General features: G+C 41.9%; 1 protein-coding gene across 1 annotated transcript in view; it reads right to left on the bottom strand.

Moving 5' to 3' along the window:
• Positions 1 to 18,263, bottom strand: part of PPA1 (inorganic pyrophosphatase 1) — a 38,311-nt gene extending 20,048 nt beyond the window's left edge. The window contains exons 1-3 of the mRNA XM_061405216.1: positions 18,041 to 18,263; positions 15,674 to 15,732; positions 10 to 63 (exon numbers count right to left, since the gene is read on the bottom strand). Coding sequence (XP_061261200.1) covers positions 10 to 63; positions 15,674 to 15,732; positions 18,041 to 18,104 — 177 coding nt within the window. The 5' untranslated portion in view covers positions 18,105 to 18,263. The remainder of the gene's footprint in view (positions 1 to 9; positions 64 to 15,673; positions 15,733 to 18,040) is intronic.
• Positions 18,264 to 23,953: the final 5,690 nt, after the last annotated feature.

Below are 23,953 nucleotides of genomic sequence, written 5' to 3' on the forward strand. Positions count from 1 at the left end.
GAAACATACCTCCATTTTTGCATTCGACCAGCGCGGCACTTCAACGACCATGTGAAACACTTCCTGAAAAACAGAGAAGGGGAGACGGTCACTGGTGCTCCTCTGTCCTCTCCCTTCAATAAACATACTGAGTTTCTTAATAAAATGTTGTAAGGACGGAATGCAAAGAATGTTCCTATAAAGAAAACAGTTTTAAACAGCAGAACTTGTGTCTCTGAGGAGGGCCATCTGCAAAGCAACCGTCTCCAAAAGCTATGCGTTTCCTCCAGCAACAGTGCAATTACTCAAAATGCTTTTGAGTAATCTATCAAAAGCTTCTATCTCAGAGGCGGTTTATAAGACAAACCCCAAATCAGAACAAACAAAATCAATCAGCTTGATTACCCACCCACATTATTCTCCCAATCTTGCTGTTTTTATGTTTTTAAAAATAACTTTATTTATTTTTGCCTGTGCTGGGTCTGCACTGCTGCACGGGCTTTTTCTCTAGGTGCAGTGAGTGGGAGCACTCTCTAGTGGTGGTGCTCCGGCTTCTCATTGCGGGGGCTTCTCCTTTCGTAGAGCACGGGCTCTGGGCACACGGGCTTCAGTAGCTGTGGCACATGGGCTCAGTAATTGTGGCTCCTGGGCTCTAGAGCACAGGCTCAGCAGCTGTGGGGCACGGGCTTAGCTGCTCCACAGCATGTGGGATCTTCCTGGGCCATGACTCAAACCCATGTCTCCCTCATTGCCAGAAAAGATTCTTTATCACTGAGCCACCAGGGAAACCCCAATTTGGCTGATTTTAAAAATCAGGTACTCCTCAAAAGAAGTTTGGCACTGGAGATAAAATAAAAAGTGAAATGTTAGTTGTTCAGTCGTGTCCGACTCCTTGTGACCCCATGGACTGCAGCTCGTCAGGATGCTCCGTCCATGGGATTCTCCAGGCAAGAATACTGGAGCGTGTGGCCATGCCCTTGTCCAGGGGATTTTCCCAACCCAGGGATTGAACTCAGGTCTCCTGCATTGCAGGCAGATTCTTCACCATCTGAGCCAGCAGAGAAGCCTTTTAAAAATCAGGTATGGTTAAAATATTTTTGGAACATAGTTATTTTGCCTTCAGTGTCAAACTTCTTGTCTTTTTTAAAAATCACTGAAAGTCACTCAGTCACGTCCAACTCTTTGCAACCCCATGGACTATACTGTCCATGGAATCCCCCAGGCTAGAACTGGAGTGATTAGCCTTTCCCTTCTCCAGGGGATGTCCCCAACCCAGGGATCAAACCCAGGATTCCCACACTACAGGCAGATTCTTTGCCAGCTGAGCTACAAGGGGAGCTGTTTAAAAAATCAGGTACTCCTCAAAAAGACAAGAAGCCTGACACTGAAGATAAAATCAGTTCAGTGCAGCTGCTCAGTTGTGTTTGACTCTTTGTGACCCCATGGACTGCAGCACTCCAGGCTTCCCTGTCCATCACCAAATCCACGGGAGCTTGCTCAAACTCATGTCCATCGAGTCGGTGATGCCATCCAATCATCTCTTCCTCTGTCATCCCCTTCTCCTCCTACCTTCAATCTTTCCCGGCATCAGGGTCTTTTCAAATGAGTCAGCTCTACCCATCAGATGGCTAAAGTATTGGAGTTTCAGCTTCAGCATCAGTTCTTCCAATGAATATTCAGGACTGACTTCCTGCAGGATTGACTGGTTGGATCTCCTTGCAGTCCAAGGGACTCTCAAGAGTCTTCTCCAACACCACAGTTCAAAAGCATCAATTCCTCAGTGCTCAGCTTTCTTTATAGTCCAACTCTCACATCCATACATGACTACTGGAAAAACCATAGCTTTGACCTTTATTGGCAAAGTAATGTCTCTGCTTGTTAATATGCTGTCTAGGTTGGTCATAGCTTTTCTTCCAAAGAGGAAGCATCTTTTAATTTTAGGCCTGCAGTCACCATTTGCAGTGATTTTGGAGCCCCCCAAAATAAAGTCTGTCACTGTTTCCATTGTTTCCCCATCTATTTGCCATGAAGTGATGGGACCGGATGGCATGATCTTTGTTTTCTGAATGTTGAGCTTTAAGCCAACTTTTTCACTCTCCTCTTTCACTTTCATCAAGAGGCTCTTTAGTTCTTTGCTTTCTGCCATAAGGGTGGTGTCATCTGCATATCTGAGATTATTGATATTTCTCCTGGCAATCTTGATTCCAGCTTGTGATTCATCCAGCCCAGTATTTTGCATGATATACTTTGCATATAGAAGTTAAATAAGCAGGGTGATAATATACAGCCTTGACATACTCATTTCCCAATTTTGAACCAGTCTCTTGTTCCATGTCTGGTTCTAACCGTTGCTTCTTGACCTGTATACAGATTTCTCAGGAGGCAGGTCAGGTGGTCTGGTAGTCCCATCTCTTTCAGAATTCTCCAGTTTGTTGTGACCCACAGAGTCAAAGGCTTTGGTGTAGTCGATAAAGCAGAAACAGATGTTTTTCTGGAACTCTTTTGCTTTTTCGATGATCCGACAGATGTTGGCAATTTGATCTCTGGTTCCTCTGTCTTTTCTAAATCCAGCTTGAACATCTGGAAGTTCACGGTTCACATACTGCTGAAGCCTGGCTTGGAGAATTTTGAGCATTACTTTGCTAGTGTGTGAGATGAGTGCAATTGTGCTGTAGTTTAAACATTCTTTGGCATTGCCTTTCTTTGGGATTGGGTTGAAAACTGACCTTTTTCCAGTCCTGTGTCCACTGCTGAGTTTTCCAAATTTGCTGGTATATTGACTGCAGCACATTAATAGCATCATCTTTTAGGAACTGAAAGAGCTCAATTGGAATTCATCACCTCCACTAGCTTTGTTTATAGTGATGCTTCGTAAGGCCCACTTGACTTTGCATTCCAGGATGTCTGGCTCTAGGTAAGTAATCACATCATTGTGGTTATCTGGGTCATGAAGATCCTTTTTGTATGGCTCTTCTGTATATAAAATACTGTGTTTTATAGTATTCTGTATATAAAATACTATGAAGATAAAATACTATGCTCCAAAAATATTTTAACCAATGACAGTTCTACTGTAATCAGTTTACATCCTTAAACTATTTGAAATTGAATGATATATTTAAAAAAGCGCAGATGCTTACTGTCTGAAAACCCAGTTAAAGAAAAATCACTTTGTTACCTCCTTTGTATACCAGAGTCAAGTATCAACTTGAAATAGAGTCTCTAAATAAAACTATACTTTAATAGTTGTAAAATTATTTTTTACCATGGAATAAAATTTTAAATGCAGTTTTTCAGTTTAAAACTTCTATAAAAGGGCACACATGATGCCAAATCTGCCATTACTTTTCTAAAAATGCATATTTTAAACAATGATTTAAAATGAAAATCACTTAATGACACACTTATTAGAATTACTTCTTTGCTGCTGCTGCTGCTGCTACGTCACTTCAGTCGTGTCCGACTCTGTGCAACCCCATAGACGGCAGCCCACCAGGCTCCCTGGTCCCTGGGATTCTCCAGGCAAGAACACTGGAGTGGGTTGCCATTTCCTTCTCCAATGCATGAAAGTGAAAAGTGAAAGTGAAGTCGCTCAGTCCAGTCTGACTTCTTTGCTACTTTGCATCAAAAAACAGGGACTGATGACGGATCAGTACAGGAAATAAGCCAAAGGTTTCCAGACAGTAATTACCTTGCTGCTACTTTGGCTAAGCAGAAAGCTACACAGATTTATATTCAAGAGGCTAAAACTTCTGTCACTTATTTAGGTTCTTGGTCAAACTAAGGGAGACTACAGTATTCCTCAGTTTCTGCTCCAAGCCTTCTGACACCTACTCTATACAGCATAAAAAACCCCAAGAATGGTGCTATGTTGTGCTGAGTTGCTCAGTTGTATCCAACTCTTTGCCAACCCATGGACTGTAGCCCGCCAGGCTCCTCTGTCCATGGGGATTCTCCAGGCCACAATATGGAGTGGGTTGCCATGCCCTCCTCCAGGGGATCTTCCCAACCCAGGGATCGAACCAGTGTCTCCTGCATTGCAGGCTGATTTTTTACCAGCTGAGTTACCACGGAAGCCCAAAATATGGAGACATTATTTAAATCCAGGACTTAGTAAACTGCTCTATCCCTGAAGTCATACTGTATGGTTTTAGAAAAAGTAACACATTATTCATGGGTAGGAAACCTCAGTGCCGGGGTCTAGCCCCGGCTGATCCAGGGTATTCGAAGGGGAGACGGCGTCGGCGACCTATTCAAATGGTAATTAGAGATATAAAGAGTAATAGAATGAGGATAGCTCAGTAGGAAAATTCAGTGGAGAAAAGAGGCTGAGTAGCTTGGTTTACGCAGAAAATCAATATAACCCGTGACACCAGGTTAGCTCTGACCACGGAGGCCACAGGCGCCCTCTCGAATAGCGGAAGGTGCCCCACCTTAGACACCTTCTCGAGTGGGTCTTAGAAGCCCAGGCAAATAAATGGTCGCAGAGGATATCCGCGCTCCAGATGGAGACTTCAGCCGGAAGTTAAAGGGAAGAATGACATGGGGAGACCAAGCGTTGGTGAGCAAGGCCCGTAGCTTTATTTTTAACAGGGGCTTTTATACCCTAAGTTACACATAGAGGATAATAGGGGATGCAAAGTCGGCAGTTTTTGATCCTTATCAAAAACCAGGGTTTCTTTCCTGCAAATTTATCGTATACAAATGGTTTAGGTGATTTACATCATCTTCTGGCCAGAAGGCCTATTAACATTTTATGACTCTTGACAAAGACTTATCAACAAAGACTTATTTTCTCTAAGAGTAATTATTTTAAGGTTTGGCTCCATGTTCCGAAGATAAAATTGCATTCCTATAGAGCGGATGTGTAATGGGTTTACAACAAAGGAAAGAATTTATTACCTTAAGGGTCTAAAGTTACTAACACCAAGGCCACTACTTATTTTTTCTACATACCAACTGTATTAATTAATACACATTCAAGGATACAATTCAGGGGATGTGGAAACTTAGCAACAAGCATTGGCTCATCAATGAAATCCTTTACTAGTTTATTCTGACAGTTTCTAACTCTCTGACAGGTTCTAAGCTATTTGAATATCTTAAGCTTCCCGTGCCTCTCGATGCATAGCTGTAGGAGTCCGGGTAAACTTGTGAGGCGAGTTAGAGAGCCATCTGAGGGGTTTGGATTTAAACACTCCTAATTGCCCAGGAACTTTATTAATTGGAGCTGTAAGTTAACTCTTTGACAGAGGAAACGAGATGGTGGTGGGGGACAGCCCCCAGTAAAGTCAGAGGTGAGAGCACAAAGCAATAAAGTAGGCAGACTCTGGTTTTTGGGGGGTAGATGCTCGAGAATATCCGGGGGACTCCTGAGGCTCGATCCCGCCTTTGCGTATGCCGAGCCTCCTTCCTCATGACCTTTGTCACAAGTGGAATGCCTCACCGGCTCCCGGCACCTCAGACTCAATATGTTATTACATGTCATTCTACTCACTGGAAGCGTCTAGTAGCTAGCACCACGTCTACACCTCAGGTGTTAAAATGAAAGATCTGCACATTCGCAAACAAGTCAGAACTTAAAAGTGTACAGTAGTAATACCCTTAAGGTCCACAAGATGGCGCTGTTACTACATGAAAAGATTACCTGAGACCAGAACACCAAGGAAACTGGCTTTTTTAAAACTTTATAGGTTAAACCGTCTGCCCGCAATGTGGGAGACGTGGGTTCAATCCCTAGGTCGGGAAGATCCCCTGGACAAGGAAATGGCAACCCATTCCAGTATTCTTGCCTGGAGAATCCCATGGACGGAGGAGCCTGGTGGGCTACAGTCAATGGGGTCACAAAGAGTTGGACACGACTGAGCGACTTCACTATTTTGTATTAAAATATAGCTGATTAACAGTATTGTGATAGTTTCAGGTGGACACCAAACAGACTCAGCCATACGTATAAATTTATCCATTTTCCTCCAAACTGCCCTCCCACCCAGGCTGCCACCTAACACTGAGCAGAGTTCCCTATGCTACACAGTAGGACCTTTTTGGTTATCCATTTTAAATATAGCAGTGTGTACATGTCGATCTCAAACTCCCTATCTCCTGCCCTCATTCTTACTTTCTGGAGACCAGAAGTTTGTTCTAAGTCTGGGATACTGGCTAATCTTTTAAAATAAAATATCAACAAATGAATAAAACACCTCAAGTAAAAAAAAGGAGCGAATAAAAATCATTGATTCAAAGTTTGGAAAACACATTGAATGCTTTATTAAATGATAAACACATAGAGATCCTCAAAAACCACATTATCTAATACTACAAACCTACATAAACTATTAAGAATGTAGAAGAAGAGAAAGAGAAAGAAACATTACTGGAAACAGAACATCTTTCAGGAAAAAACTACTGAAAACAGAAGAACTCTGAAAGCCTGAAGGTTTGGTACTTCTTAGAATTTAGCTGAGCCAAAAATAGCAAGGAGTATCCTGCAAGAAGCCTCAGAGACCATTCATTCATTTTTCATCAACAGATATGTATTGAGCACCACTGTTTTGTGCCAGATACAAGCAGTGAACAGATTTCAAGCTTTTTCAACTCCCGAAGAGTTCGGATTTCTGAACCACATCACTTAGCTTACAGGCCTCAGGCTATAGCCTGAAATCCACACATCTAGGTGAGGACCTGTGTAAAATGAATGTTTAGCGATTTTTCAAGTGTAGGTAGCTACCGTAGTGATTACTGTATCTTTTTTTAAAGCAATGAATGCATAATAACTTTCAGTCACTACTTTCCCCATCAATTATTATCAAAAGAGGGTGTTTTCCAATTATTTTGATATTTAAAAAGGGAAGATGTTCTTATTCTTTAGAAGGAACTACTAGTAAATAAGTTTGTTTCTCCTAGACACCATGTCTGCAGTTCAGGGAGCTGCCACTAGGTGCACCATGATCCTCAGGATTTTCAGGGCAACTGATATGAGAAATCCAACCAATCACTCCACCGCTACTGGGGGAAAAAAAGCAACACTTTTCTGTTGAAACATTATGCATTCTATTTGGAACTCTTGCGCACTGTTGATAGGAATGTAAAATGGTATAGCCACTGTGGAAAACAGTATGGTGGCTCCTCAAAAAATTAAAAATAGAATTACCATATGATCCAGCCATTCCACTTCTGGGTATATACCCCACACCCCCAGAATTGAAAGCAGGTCTTGAAGAGATCCCTACACCCCTGTTCGTGGCAGCATCATTCACAATAGCTAACACCCCGAAGCATCCAAGTGTCCTTCAAGGCAAGAATGGATAAGCAAAATGTGGTATGTACATACAACCGAATACCATTCAGCCTTAAAAGGGAAAGTAATGCTGACACATGCCCCAACAGGGATAAGCCCTGAGGACATTATGCTAAGTGAAAAAAGCCAGTCACAAAAAGACAAATTACTCTATGATTCCACTCACAGGAGGTATCTAGAGAAGTCGAACCCATAGAGATAGAGAGCCGAATGGTGGTTTCCAGGGTGTTGGGGATGGGGGAGAATGGGAAATTATTGTTTAATGGGTATACAGAATGTAAGTTTTGCGAGATGAAAAGAGTTCTGGAGATGTAGAGTGGTGACGGTTGCAAAACAAGATGAATGTACTTAATACTTCTGAGCTGTATACTTCAAAGTAGTTAAGATAGTCGGTTTTATGTTATGTGTATTTTACAAATTAAAAAATTGGAAAAAAATATGCATTCTAATATTTCCAGTGTTTATGGCATTTAAATACTACCTAAAAATTCATGCTTTCTTTCTTTAATCCTAACTGGTTTCAACTATTACTTAGCTCAATGCTGGATTTAGTATCTTGTTATTCCCATTGTTAAGGCTTCTCAGAACTGTTCTCCACTTCTACTGTGTTTTGGGTTCTAAATTCCTGCTCTGGCATCAAGCTTTCAGCTCCCTGTTTACAGTTTCAGAGAAAGAAAGCCTGAAGGTTTGGTACTTCTTAGAAATTAGCTAATTTCTAAGAAGCTACATCCTACTAATTCCTAGTAAGATGACCTTGACAAGGCTGTAGGAAGCAGGGGAAAGACAAACCACAGCTTCCAAAGTCTGAAACATAGCCATCACTCTGACTGCCCAGATTTATAATCATTTCATCAGTAAGACGAAAATGTTAATGCTATAGCTGTCCAGATTCTAAGGAGACCAGAAATTCTAACTCATAGCGTTCCATTAATCAAAAAGATTTAAAATAAAATTGCTTTAGAAATAGAAGAAATCAACCTATATCTCAATCAGGTTTCTAACTTCATTGATTAAACAGGAGTATTACAGTGAGCATAGGTCTCATTTCCAAACTGGTGAATTTTCTTGGGAATCAAGTCAGTAGTCCGACAGGTCATTTACTAATGAACAGGCTATGACTATTAGGTAAGCTGTAACTACTAACATCATTAAGTACATATATAGGGAACATATTCTTAATTACATCCCATCCATGAATCTTAATAGTAACATTAAATGTGTCTTTATTGGGAGACTTATGAATGCCTCATGACTTATGATCTTTTCCCAACACTGGATCTGAAGTCTAGTGAACATGACTTGCTGTACTGCAAAATTGTGTAAGTGGCTTAAATTAGCATTTCCATTTTGATTCTTCATGTGTTTCTCTAAATAACTTCAGAAATCAAGTAGATACCAGACTTAGGAAGAAATACAAACTCATCCTGATTCCACCATCTTTTTATTTTTCTGTTTTGCAATAAAATTTGGGGGAAAAAAAGTGGTGACAGATTTTTCTTCTAAATTTATCAAGAGGAAGAGGCTAAAAAGAAAAGGGCAGCTTGCCTTATTTTTTTTTTTCTAACCTCTACAGTATTTTCGAAATATAAAATTCCTATCAGAAGAGCCCATGTATTAAGGAAATGCTCTACTCCCATAAAGGTGCTTTTGTAAAGGTACAGCAGATATCATTTCTAACAGTATTTTTATCCTATTAAGTACTCACTAAGGAACACCTGGTTTTAAGTTTTGACTTCAAAGTCAGTTCTGTGATTACAGGATATATCCTAAGTTGTTAGAAGTAAATGAGTTCCTCCTGTGTGCTGTTGATGGGGTTGTAAATTGGTCCTCCCTTATGGAAAACGCATGGCAGTGCCTCAAAACACACACAAGAAAACTATCACATATGATCCAGCAGTCACACTTCTGGGTATCTGTCCAAAAGAAAGTAAATCAGAATCCTAAAGAGAGATCTTCACTGCGTTGCTCACTGCAGCATTATTCACAATAGCCAAGATATGGAAACAATCTAAGTGTCCATCAGTGGGTGAGTGGATAAAGAAGATGTGGTACACGTGCACGCACACACGCAAATGGAATTTTCAGCCTTTAAAAAAAAAGGAAACCCTGCCATTTATGATAATACGGATGAATGTGGAAGATATTATGCACAGTGAATTAAGTCAGAGAAAAACGAATACTACATAACCCCACTTGTATGTGGAATCTAAAAAAGTTGAGCTCATAGAAACAGAAAGTAGAATGATAGTTGCCAGGGCCAGGGGAGCTTGTTGGGCTGCCGTCTATGGGGTCGCACAGAGTCGGACACGACTGAATCGACTTAGCAGCAGCAGAGGGGTAGGAGAAATGGGGGGAATGTTGATCTCCCCAGTCTGAAATGTACAGACTTTCAGTTATAAGCATGATAAGTTCAGGAGACCTAATGTATATATAGCATGGTTCTATGAATTCTGCTAAGATAGCAGATCTTACCAAACACACCCAAAATAAATGAGGTGGATGGAGAGGTTAATGAACATGATTAAGAGGATCATTTCACAACGTTTACACATACCAAACTTCACACTGAACACCTTAAATACGATGACTATTCGACAATTATATCTTAATAGAGCTGAAAAATAAATTTTTAAAAATGGGCTCCTGAAATTCTTTCAATGACAAGTAACAAAAGTCGACTGGAGAAGCTGACACAAAAGAAATGTGATTACCAAAGTTCACTTGTGTGCCCTTATTCATTTAAATTATAATTTCACAAAGGAAAACATGATTTACATCAACCAAAAAAAATTTTGCTCAACAAATTAAGTGTCCAGGGGAGACAGTTAACCCATTAAAATTTAAAAACAAACACGATTCAGTAATGCTCATTTGTTTTCCAATCACATACATTTTTACTCATAGCAGTTTCAAAAAACTCTTGTATTTGGTAATGTACACTGCCATATAACACACACAAAAAAAGTAGTAAAACTTAATTGACATAACTAATAAGCTCCTATTTTTTCCCTTCAGATGAGCTTTAAGATGACTAAATTTTGGAAATAGATAGCTTAACCATATCTGTTTACTTTCTTATCTTTATAAAATCAAGCAAGAGTCTGCATATCAAGCTGTCAACCTTTCCTATGATTTGCAATGACTAAGAATTGTGACCATAGAACCTCTTTCAAGGAAAATGCACACTTACATCAAACTGCAATTTCAGAAAGATTTCAGAACCTCAGAAACCCATTGATGAGTATTCCAGGGTCTCAAGGCCACCAAGAATCCCCAAACTAGAGGAGTTTATAGCCTTCCCAAATGAAAAAAGTTCTTACTCATTTCTTTTGAATTCTAAGTTAAAAAAAAAAATTAAGCAAACCTTTTGTTTTCCTGCCCCCCCCCCACCTTTTTTTCTTTATAAATATCAAAGAGATATCAACTGTAGAAAATCTGGAAAATACCAAAAAACACAGAGGAAAACCCACCACCCTTTCTCACTTGAGCCCATGTGGCTCAGTGGTTAGCACGACAGGTTCTAACAGCTGGGTGTGCACCCTGCCACTGCTGCTTATGAATGCTGCTTGGTAACCCTGGACAACCAAGTTAATGAAAGAACCCAGCCTGGAGATTGGAATGTCGGCTAAAGGAGATAATCCACATAAGGGCTTTAGCGAGGTGCTAAATGTAATCTAAAACACCCACTAAGACCAACAGTGCTCAGAGGGGAGGCAACTTGCTCAATATGACCAAGGTAGTTAGTGGCAAAACCAGGACTAAAACCAAGGTTTCTTACTCCCAGTTCAGTGATCTTTCTACACGAGAGCTCTGAAAGGCTTCAGACAGAACCAGTCGCTGTGGTTAACATCATCATCCTATTGTGGGGGTTTTTTGTGTGTTTTTTTTGGTTATTGTATATTGAGATTTTATAAGCCAGGCATTATGAATGCACATTACATGCATATTTAATCATCACAACTTTTTTTTTAGTCAAATCCATCCAAAAAATTTTGTCTTTTTACTTTTTTGATTGACACATAATTGACTTAAAATATGTGAGTTTCAGGAGTACCACATGGTGATTTGATGTTTATATACATTATAAAATCATCACCATAAGTCTAGTTGCCATCTGCCACCATACAAAGTGATTACAATATTATTGACTATATTTCCCATGCTGTACTACATCCTCATAACTTATTTTATAACTGGAAGATTGTACCTCAATCTCCCATAACTATTTCCCTCATCCCTGTTCAGGCAACCACGGGTTTGTTCTCTATTTATATGAGTCTGTTTCAAGTTTGTTTTATAACTTTACCTTTTTGACAAAATTGATAAACCAGAGATTATGGTCAGGATATCTGTTTTTAAAATTTAGCCATCTTAAAGCTCATCTGAGGGGGAAAAAAAATAGGAGTTTATTCTTAGCTGCTGCTGCTGCTAAGTCACGTCAGTTGTGTCCAACTCTGTGCGACCCCATGGACTGCAGCCTACCAGGCTCCTCCGTCCATGGGAGTTTCCAGGCAAGAGTACTGGAGTGGGTCACCAGTGCCTTCTCCATTATTCTTAGTTACAACATGCCAATTAAGTTTTGTTATCACTTTTCATCTATGTTCCCAGTTCTAACTTAGGTTTGGAAAACACAAAACTCCAACCAGTCTATATACATATAATGTTGGAGAAGAGGAACGGCATTTAAATTATTAATTTAGTGACATTCTTTAAAGTTTCATTTATAAAACTGTCTATAAAAACAAACAGAAAATTCAAAACAAAGCAAACCCTGTAAGGAAGTGAGTACCACTGACCCTTGGAACAACACTTTGGGTTTGAACCGTGTAGGTTCACTTATATGTTTATATAAGTGATATTTACATATTTTTTTTCACTTATATTTTTCACTTATATTTTCACTTATATTTCACTTATATATATATTTCACTTATATTTACTATTTTCCAATAGTAAATACTACAGAACTACCTGATCTGTCAATTGAATCCCCAGATAGGGAGGAATACAGGGGGCCAACTGTAAATCATAAGCCAGCAGGGGCCTTAACCCCACATTGCTCAAGGGTCAACAATAATCTAAAAAGCATCCACTTGGGTGGCACATCTCCTCTAGAAATTTCAGGTATAGTAAGACAGTATCTTTAAAAAGTTAAGATGGTACACAACTGCAGAAAATATCCTGTTCAGTTTCTAGAGCAACCACGCATTTGACTAGAAGCTTGGCTTTTTTAAAGGCAAAAAGTTCCGTATTTACATATTCACCCAACAGTCACCTGAAAACCATTACAGAGGCCTATATGGTTACAACTGGCATTTAACACAGAAGTTTAAGATATGGAATAGAAGATACCAAACTTCTAAAATTAGAACATCAACTCATGATACTTGAGCACTTTAAGGTTTTGATGTAGCTTGATTTTGATAAAGCTTTTTAATCTACCCAGTGTTTCACACGGAGAAGGCAATGGCACCCCACTCCAGTACTCTTGCCTGGAAAATCCCATGGACGGAGGAGCCTGGTGGGCTGCTGTCCGTGGGGTCGCTAAGAGTCGGATACGACTGAGCGACTTCACTTTCCCTTTTCACTTTCATGCACTGGAGAAGGCAATGGCAACCCACTCCAGTGTTCTTGCCTGGAGAATCCCAGGGACGGGGAGCCTGGTGGGCTGCCGTCTACAGGGTCGCACAGAGTCGGACACGACTGAAGCGACTTGGCAGCAGCAGCAGCAGTGTTTCACACCGTTATTCCTGATTACGTTCTGGATATTTAAATTTTCTGTTATCTCAGAAGTTTTAAGTCAGAATACACTTTAATAAGAAATCACTTACTGTCCACATTTTTTTTTTGGCCTCGCCATATAGCATGCAGAATCTTACTTCCCCAACTAGGGATCAAACCCATGCCCCCCAGAGTCTAAGCAAGAGTCTTAAGCACTGGACCACTCCAGAATTCCCAAATCCTACCTACATTGAAAGGTCCTGATGTGGAGTAGAATACAAGCCTTTGGGCATTTTTTCCTTGTAGAGCTGAGTTGTGTTAAAGGCACATTTCCTCATTATCATCCCTCAAACTGCAGGGCACATTAGGGATAAAGTCTATGTGTACCCACACAGAAATGTATTTACATAAACTTAATCATACTGAATTGTTTTTCCCCCCCAAAAAATCACACTCTTCTGTAAACAATGGAATTAATCAGATTTTTTATTTAGGCTAGAATCCAAAATAAGTTATGTGTACCACACCCATGTTTTGTATAGACTAAACTTCCTTAAAAACAAAAACAAAAACGACTCTTTCCTGCCTCTAAGGCAGGAGTCTTCAGTTCACTGAGGTCTCGACCACTGGTGAAATCCATTGTCATTGCCAGAACTTGTGCTTTTAAGCCAGCCCAGGATAGTACAACGGGGCTTCCCTGCTGGCTCAGAGGTAAAGAATCCCCAGCATTGCAGGAGACCGCTTGCAATGCAGGAGATCAGGTTCAATCCCTGGGTGGGGAAGATGCCCTGCAGAAGGAAATAGCAAACCACTCCAGTATTCTTGCCTGGGAAATCCCATGGACAGGGGAGCCTGGTGGGTTGCAAGAGTCAGACATGACTTAGCAACTACACCACCACCACCAGGATGGTACAAAGGCAGACTCTTCACTTGAGTAATCCCAGATTATAGATACAACCAGTCCTGTGTAAGACATTAAGGAGTTGCAGGGTCACCAAAGTGAAGATGTTTTACACAACATCAAAAAGTAACCTCAGCTTCCTATTTTGAGGTAACTTGTAGCAGCAACAAGATTAGGCACCATAACTGCTATGATTTTCTGGTCCTTGGCTAGAATACTGTCCAATAACTTACAGCTATAGGCTACATGTTTCTGTCCCTCCAAAGCTCGTATGTTGGAATCTTAACCCTCAAGAGTGAGGGTACAGTAGGTGTGACCTTTTGGAAATGCTTAAGACCTAAGAGTGGAATCCTCATGAATCGGATCAGTGCCTTATCAAAGAGGCTCCAGGGAGATGCCCAGGTCCTTCCACCACACAAACAGCTAGAACTCTGACCAGAAAAGGGCCCTTGCCCAGACATGCTGGCACCCTGATCTCAGCCTTCTAGCCTTCAGAACTGCAAGCAACAAATTTCTGCTCTTTATAAGCTACCCAGTCTAGGTATTTTGTTACAGCAACCCAAACAGGCTAAGATACTATGAACACACACACACACACACACACACACACACACACACACCCACCCACCCACCCACCCACCCACCCAGCTAGATGTCAAGAAAATGGTTTCCTTCCTTACTACATCTGTATGTCAAGGTATCAATAAACTTAGGGTCATCATTTTATACCTGTTGATTATTCAAAATGGTCTTTAATGTAACTGCAAAGTACTTCGATTACTAATTATACAAGACAATTCAAGCCAACCAAATGATGCCAAGTCAACCAAACGACGCCAATTCAAGAGGAAAGAAGGATTCTGCAGTTCATATCAACTCCCAGGAAATCAGAGGTAACAAATTAAAAGGTTCTGAATAAGTACAGCTTTGAGAATGCCACCGGAGAACACATGCCAATTAGAGGTCTCTCCTGTAACGATACCGCATAATTGGCCTCGGGCTGTTTGCTCCACTGCCTCCAGTCAGAGCCCAGCTCAGGCAGGTTACTCAGAAGCAACACACAGATTAGATTTTCTGCCAGAGTCCAAGTGTCAGGACAGAACTGTAGCAATTTCCTGGTAGAAGTACAATGAATTTATCTATTTCTGATAGTCCAGCATAGAAAAAAAGTAAGACTCAGCACACATAAGGATGAGATTTCATCTTTATTATTCTAGACAAACACTGGAATGTGATATCACAGGTATTATGTATTAACATCTAAAAGATTTGCACTCACTGTGGGTCAAGCTTCCTGGCTGAATGACAAACAAAAACCTTAAAGGTATAAAAAAGAATCAGACATTTGTCCTTGTGTCAGTTCCTAAATATGTATAAACTTTTCCTACTGGGAGGGAGCATAAAACAAGAAATGGCTTTAAAAAAAAACTATTTAAATTTGCACAAATAATACATGTTCTTTGCAAAAAGATTAGGAAAGATAAAAAGGCAAAAATGAAAATAAAAACTAAAAGAATTACCAGCAATTCTGGTGGGTTTTTTTTTTTAACCCAGGCAGCTTTAATACATTTGTTTCTGTTCCTCTACTCCTTCTCCAAATTATAGCTGCTTCTTCTAACCAAAAAATCTGAATTGAAGACAGTCTCCTTTTTAGTCAATGCACCTTTAACTTGTAGAACAATGAGGCATTTTAAGCACTTGTTAAGACATATAAGAAAATCCACATGTCAAACTGAGCTGAGCAAAGAGACTATGGTCAGAGAATGAAGTCTTACCTTATCTGCATAAATTGGAATATCATGAAATGGAGAGATATATTGTCCTTTTTCATTTTCTGCAAAATCAATTAGAAAATATTACTCTTATTTGTTAATTACATTTCCAGATGCATGAAGTACACGTTTTTCAAGACTTTTTTTAAGAGAAAGTTTAGATTTACAACAAAGTTGAGAAAAAGGTAGAGAGATATCCCACATACCCTCTCCTCCCCATATCAACACCACTCGCCAGATTTTATTCCCACCCCAGAGAAATTGGTTTTATACTTGACTGCTCCAAGACCAGGTTAGGTTTTCATTCTACTTGTTCCTTAGGAGTCTAGAAGATACTAACCTCTGGTGAGGGTGGGGACTGCTTTACAAACCTGTGTACCCCAGAGCCTGTCTGCAGTGTATGGTATACAAACGGCAAGCAAGCTGTTTGACCTTACATCAGTTAACAGAGCTAAGGACATACCTGGGTAAACCGTGTTGTTTTAAGTGGTGTTTCCAGGGAGACAGAGCCATCTGAGATCATAATTTTTCTTAAGGATAATCTAGTTGTAACTAACAGGCAATTTCTGTATTCTAGAGAACTAGCTACCATATCCAAAAACTACTTCTAAAACTTCCTCACTATTCTTTAGGAAACTTAAGGCTTAGTCTACATTGCATTCCTTCATGATTAAAAATCAAGGTGGAATAGGAAAAATGAGCAGTGACCATCCCCATGACCCTTCAGAGTCAACAGTGATTTGTGGTCCAACCCACTATCAGTTTTTAAAAGATTGGCAGATTAACATTATAGAGGTAAAAGCTTCTCTTATTAAAGAAGGATGCTAAGAAGTCTATAATTTTTTTTAATTAAAATTATATAGTACTCACTGCTGCTGCTGCTAAGTCACTTCAGTCATGTCTGACTCTGTGCGACCCCATAGATGGCAGCCCACGAGGCTACCCCATCCCTGGGATTCTCCAGGCAAGAACACTGGAGTGGGTTGCCATTTCCTTCTCCAATGCATCACTACCTATGCATAATCTGAGTAAAAATTGTTTTTCTTTTGTAAATATAACTTGAAAACGATTACCGTAATCATCCCCAAACCTTCCAACTAGAGTCACTTCTCTAAGTCCCTCCCTACAGAGAAATTGTGGAGCCAACACTAACTCCAGAAAAACTGCTCAGTGAATTATTTGTCAAAGGTTTCTGCACTGCCTTCGTTGCTGAATCCTGAAATTCATAAAATGGGTGGGGGAGGTCCCACACCTTTTTTCGATTTTAAATGGCAGTCTAAACTTCAACTAGTTGTGTAACTTTACTGCTCACTTTCTTTTTCCTCTAACACCAGGCTACTTTAGGCTAGGAGCTTTGTTCTTTCAGTATTAACCATGTATACCCTCTTCCCGTCTCTTTACTGCTCTTCATACCCAGAACTCATAGAACTCACGGCACCTGCCCATTTCCTTTGGAACAAAATAGTGAAGCAGTTAAAACAGAAACTCCTCCGTTATCTCTAATAATCTTGGCAGGGTGGAAGGGTGGGGGGGGTTGGTAAGAAGATAAAGATAAACAAAAGATAGCTTTCCCCCACCTAGGAGGCTAAAGGAAAGCAGAGCCTACAGCCTTTAAGTGCAGACTTTGGGTGGGTACCCCTTACACGCGATCCCACGGCCCAGGGGCCAAAACTTGGCACTTTCTTACTCATGCTTGCCCGACTGACGTCACCTGTTTGACGGGAGGGGAACAGCTTTCTGTTTCATAAGGCATCTTTCCAGCATCAGGGCTATGGGAAACCAAGCGTCAGGGAGACAGAAGCGCCACTGGGACCTCAGAGGGACCGGTCCAGTACTCTACTGACCGCTCCAGATCCGGGCCTCAGTTTCCCCGTCTGTAGGACGTGGGCCTGGACTTGACCCCTCCAGGTCCCCACAATCTGAGCTACAGTGGAGGAATTAAGGTCTTAGGATGTCTCCACCATCACCTCCTCTCCCCCACCCCGTTCTTCCGAATTGAATAATCCTCTTACGGGGATTAGCTTAGCCCAAGACACCTTATTTAGGGTGGCTCAGTGATTTCCTTTTCCCATCAGACACTGCCTGAGCCGGACACCTGCGAAATTAGCCTAGCGCAGGTTCAGGTCCAATCGGGCGTGTGAAAGGGGAACGCCTATCCACGCCTATCCGACGCGCGAGCGCGACGTGTGAAATGCGAGCCAGGCCCTCCCAGACCCGCCGCCCAGGTCCCCGGGACCGGAGGAGGAGGCCGGCCGGCGCCCGGGACAGCGAGCCGAGCGCGGGCCGCAACTGCTGGAGCCGGAGCCGAAGCGAGGCCCGGGAATGAATGGGCGGGCTGGCAGGGAGGGGCCGTGGGCCTCCGACACTCACTGAGGAAGACTCGGTACTCGAGGGTGAAGGGCGCCGCGCGCTCCTCGCTGCTGAAGCCGCTCATCGTGCCGGGGAACAGCCGCCGCCGCCGCCGCTATTGCTACAGAGCCACACGCCTGCACGCGGCGCCGACTGACAAGAAATGAGCTCCGCGCCTGCGCACTGCAGAGACTGGCACGGCTAGCAAGGCGGGGAGCCGCCTTTAACGCCGCGGGCGCGCTCGAGCCCACCCCGTGCGCAGGCGCACTTCGTAAGGCGAGTCCCGGCGCCCTAGCTCCACCCCCTCGGGCCGCGCCTCCGCTGACCAGCGCTCAGCTCGCAGGCTGGGCCACGTGGCTGGCGGCCGGCTTTGGCCGTGATCCTTCTGACCTGGCGGGCTTTGTGCATCTGACCCAGAAGGGTAACCAGTTCTCAGCTTGGACCACCTAAGAATTGACTGTCGACATCTCGCGCACACTGGGAGCTCACCTTTGACTCACACAGCCTTCTCCGCAGGATAATTCCTTATCTCAAAAGAAGTTTAATAGGAGTCAGCTGCTTTACCTGACGATCTGTGCCAGTTTTCTGATCCGTTTAAGCAAAGTTAAGGCATATTACTGACACCAAGCTGTAATGGCTCCCAGCTAGGTAGGAGCTCCATCACTTTCTAGCGTGTGACATCGAGCAAATTGCTGTTAACCTCTCAGTTTCTCACCTGGGAAATGGAGCTGGTCAGAGTAAAGATTTCAGAGGTTGCAGGGATGATGAACCGAGCTGATGGACGTGAAGATCCGTCCATCAAGGGAGGAACATCCCTAGATGTCCAGTGATTAAGACTGCCCTTCTACTGAAAGGGGCGCGGATTCGATCCCACGTGCCACGTGGTGTGGCCAAAAAAATTGCAAATGAGGAAAAGAAAGGAAGAGCTGGCTTGTAAGCACTCAGGAAGTGTAACTTTTTATTCCCACCCTTATCTGCAGAGGATTAAGTCTGCACCCTCTGCTTGGGCAACACTTCCCACTCCCTTAGGACTTCAAATGGAAGCATTGGAAAAGTCCAGGCCTGAACTCAGAGTCCCTTGAGGACATTTCTCTCAGGCACAAGCTCTTTGAAGCTTATTTTTATACCACTGTTTCATGGTGTTAGGCCAGCCCCCAAAAGCTGAAGTCTGATTGACGTTATGGGCAGATAATTTACATCACTTACATCCCCAGTTCTGTATGTTGGGTTTTTCATGTAAATTTCAAAATCCTCAAACTAAGCTTTCACTTTCCTGCATTGGAGAAGGAAATGGCAACCCACTCCAGTGTTCTTGCCTGGAGAATCCCAGGGACGGGGAAGCCTGGTGGCCTGCCATCTATGGGGTCACACAGAGTCGGACGCGACTGACGCGACTTAGCAGCAGCAGCAAGCAATAATTCACTAATTTGATTACAAAGTTATTTCAGAGAATGCCTAGTTTTATTTAAAATTTTTGATGGGTTGGGCCTCTTTAAATAATCTTGATTTTCTAGGCCATAAAAGATAATGTGCCTCAAAGATATTTTGATTTAAACCCTTTTTCCCCCAAAAAACAATGTCTAATATGTAAAATGAGATGTTCCCTGTATTAAATGAAAACCTAGCAAGTTAATTTTCCAGGTACTGGGAGTATCCTTCCCTTGTCTCCATCCAAACTCTCATTAATCTTCAGAAAGCCATGACTCAGCGACCTTTTAAACACTACACCACACAGCTTTACCGTAATTGGAACACAAGGGCAGGAAAAAGAAAGTAGTAGGGCAGTAGTTCAATCAGTAATGCAACACGTTACTGAAAGCTAAAGGTATCTCTGCCCAGTGAACACTAAGTAGGCTCGCCTTCAGAAAGTTTCTTAAAAGGGTGTGGAAATTGAACTGCGGTGTCAGTTTTCTACCTTTAAGCAGATGGAGCTAGTTTTCTTAGAAAAACCCCAGAATCTCATGTGTAACTGACGTGTGAACAGATAGAAATGATGCAATAGTGTGCCACATGCACTTTCCCTTTTGCTTCCTGCTACTAAGAGCAAGAAAATAAAGTCTTGCTGACCTCTGGACTTGCACACTAGCTCTTGTTTCATTGAATGTCCTGGGAGAGCCAATCAGTACTCAACCCCAGTAAAAAGCCAAATCCTGCCTTTGCTCGGGCACAAGTCAGTGCTGTATAACTTGCCCTTGCAGGCAGGTGCGGTGAGCCCACAGGCCCTTTGGACCTTGTTCTCTTTCTCATATCTCTCTGGAGCCGAGTACAGTACCTGGCCTAGAGTAGGTGTTTAATGACTCCTTGCCAGAACAATTGGTAGAGGAGTTGATGAAAAGGAGAGCAAAAATACCTTCTTAAGTACAATAGTTTGACAAAGGATGAACCCAGCTGTTCTCAAATGTTGTCTCTCTTACTCTGTAACTGGATCCAATGGTGCTTTTTAGTCCATATCCTGCACCTCCAACTTCCTGATGCCCTCTCTCTTCCTTGGCTTTATGACTGCATTTTCTTCTGACATCCCTCCTGCTTCTCTGGCCACTCCTTTCTCATTCTCCCCTTTAGCCATCTCTTCATCTGGATCATCACTATTTTTCTAACTTCTCATGTTCTTTCTCTCTAGAGATGCCCTCTCCCTAGGTTATCTCATGTATATGTTTGGTGTTAACTACCACCTATAGGTCCTATAGCAGGAAAACTTTCAAATTTATAACTACGTTTTATTTAACACTCGTGACTGTTGTCGCTGCTAGGGGGTAGGGTTGTAGTGCTTCAAAAGACATGGTTGTGGGCCCCACAGAACTTATAGTCTGAAGGGAAGACAGACTTCAACAAATACGTGCAATAAGTTTGGATAAGTAGAGGGTGTTCCCTGGTGACCTAGTGGTTGGAATTCCAGGCTTTCACTGCCATGGCCCAGGTTCAATCTGTGGTCGGGGAACTTATTAACAGATCCCACAAGCTGTGGGGGCAAGGCCAAAAAAGAAAAAAGGTTTGGATAAGCAGAGTGATAAAGGAAGTACAAGGATTTGCATTATAGGAGCAGGGAAACTTTTCAAAGAAATGATCCTTAATCTATGACCTAAAAGATAAGAGGTGGTTAATAAAGCAAAAAGGAGAAGATAGAAGCCAGGAAGAGTGTATTAAGAGATGAAACCAGAGAAGAGGTCAAAGTTAAATGACAGAGGCCCTTGGGAGGCATGATACAAGGATTGGACTTTTTCTGAAGGACCAATGAAAAACCTGTAAGTGTTTTTAGCAGGAAAGTGACATGATCAGAATTGCCTTTAAAAGTAGCTCTGGGGACTTCCCTAGTGGTCCAGTGGTTAAGAATTCCCCTTGCAATGCAGGGGATTCTGGTTCCATCCCTGGTTGGGGAACTAAGATCCTACATGCTGTGGAGCAACTAAGCCCAAGCACCACAACTACAGTCTGTGCGCCTCAGTGAAAGATCTATGTGACACAGCAAAGATCCCGCATGCCACAACTAAGACCCAGCGCAGCCAAGTAAGTAAATAAAACACACACACAAAAGTTGGTAAGTGGCTCTGTTAGCAGCCTGAAGCCTGGATTCAAGTTTAGCAAGAACAGGAAGAGAGAACCATGAGAAGTCTGTTGCAGTGACCCAGGTAATAGGTGGTGGTGCCCTGGACTTGGGTGGCAAAAGAGATGAGTGATTATAGAGCTGTGTTCAACGTAGATTCAGTGGAAGTGATCACTGGCTGGACAGAGTGGAAGATGAGCAAGATGGATTTGAGGATGATTTCTAGGTTTCTGGCTACAACAACTGGTTGAATGGTGTGTCATTTACTGAGATAGTTTGGTTAGGATGGAGGGTAAGAAAAATGATGACTTTAGTTTTGAATATTATAGGAAACACTGCTAGTTTCTGCCCAATAACCATAACCTTCTCTTTTCTAAAAGAATCCTAAGTTTGTTCAGGAATCTATTCCTCTATGCATACCTTTGCTTCAGGGCAGCAAGCCCCTCCACTGTCTTCAAGAAATGCATTTTATTTTTATGTTTTTTTTTTAATTGAAGTATAGTAGATTTGCAACATAGTATTAGTTTCAGGTGTACAGCAAAGTGATTCAGTCACACATATATATCTATCCATTCTTTTTCAGATTCTTTCCCCTTACGCGTGCCTGTGTGGTCAATTACTTCAGTCATGTCCGAGTCTTTGTGAACCTATGGACTGTCGCCCGCCAGGCTCCTCTGTCCATGGAATTCTCCAGGCAAGAATACTGGAGCAGGTTGCCATGCCCTCCTCCAGGGGATCTTCCTGACCCAAGGATCAAATCTGAGTCCCCTGCATTGCAGGCAGATTCTTTATGGCTGAGCCACCAGGAAAGCCCTTTATCCTTATAGATTATTGCAAAATATTAAGTATAATTCCCTGGCTATACAGTAAATCTTGTTGCTTATCTGTTTTATATATATAGTAGTGTGTATATATTAATCCCAAACTCCTAATTTATCCTCCTTTTCCTATGCCCACAAAGAAATGCATTTTAAATAAGCTAAAACAATCAAGGTTGTTAGTATTTGTTTCAGGCATGCGAATGTGATACAATTCTTCCCAATGGGATAAAGGGAAGGCTTCCCAGAGTATTTCCAGGAAAGGTTTTATCTTAAAAGGAGGGAATACTTCTGAATACTTGTTGTTTGAAGCCACAGAAATTTTAAAAGTTGTTGTAACATCATAATCTGGGCTTCCTAGTGGCTCAGTGGTAAAGAATCAACCTGCCAATGCAGGAGACACAGGTCTGATTCCTGGATTGGGACAATCTCCTGGAGGAAGAAATGGCAATCCACTCCAGTATTCTTGCCTGGAAAATTCCATGGACAGATGAGCCTGATGGGCTATAGTCCATGGGGTGGCAAAGAGTTGAACATGACTGAGCAACTGAGCATCCATGCATGCATGCATAGCATCATAATCTAGCCAAAACTGACCAATACAAATAACTAAAACTGCTGTAGCCCTCTTATGAGGCATCAAACATCAAGAGAGTTTGCCTGAGAACCAAGCTGACATGCAGAGATTAGCAAATCAAATGATGGAAAGAACTTGAGTTCTTGAGATGTCTTTGAGATACTGACTTAACTAAGCCTGGAATTAGTTTGCCTCTGAATCTCTTACTGCATTAGATAATAAACTTCTTAGAATTTAAACCTGCTAAATTGGGGATTTCTGTTACTTGAAGTCAAAACATCTTGGCTAAAATAGACAAATAGCCTGAAAAAGGAATGAAATCCTAACTCATGCTACAACATGTTCTACCCTCCCTGAATAGAGCAAGACAGGGGGCAGTGGGGATTAATTACTGCTCAAACAGAGAATGATTTAACACCACCATTGGCTATGTGACAGATAAACTAATTTGCTCAAATCACCAAGCTTGGGTTTTTCCACCCACATTTATTTGGTTGCTTACACGTGACAATAGCAGCATTTGTTGGTGTTGGGATTCAAAGGCCTGGGCATTGCAGTTAACAAGAGAACACAAATAACTCAAGGTGGGACCGACAGCCAGTTCAGCAGCTTTCATCTCATCAATGACCCCAGGGCAGAGGAGTCAGAAGATAATTTCTTTCAGCCCATGGCTGCCATGAAGGCTTGACATGGTACTGAATCAGACTAAATGTACATCATGTACTTAAACTGCTGGTATTTCTTCCATCTCAAATCTGTGGAAGCCACTGAATGTGATGAAAATATGGTCTTCTGGCCAAAACAGCAGTCTGGAACCTGGCTGGTTTTATTTTTTAGGATTAAAGGGGACTTCCATCAAGCCTCTTTCTTTCATTTTGAACCTGTTTCCCAAATATAGGAAGGAGAATTCATAGCAGCTTGAGAGAGTGGCAAAAATCTGGACTTCCTGGTCAGATGCACCAAGATTTGAGTCTCAGCTTTAGCACCATCTAGTTATA

The sequence above is a fragment of the Bos javanicus genome, chromosome 28 (genome assembly GCF_032452875.1).
Source record: "Bos javanicus breed banteng chromosome 28, ARS-OSU_banteng_1.0, whole genome shotgun sequence".
Classification (NCBI taxonomy): domain Eukaryota; kingdom Metazoa; phylum Chordata; class Mammalia; order Artiodactyla; family Bovidae; genus Bos; species Bos javanicus.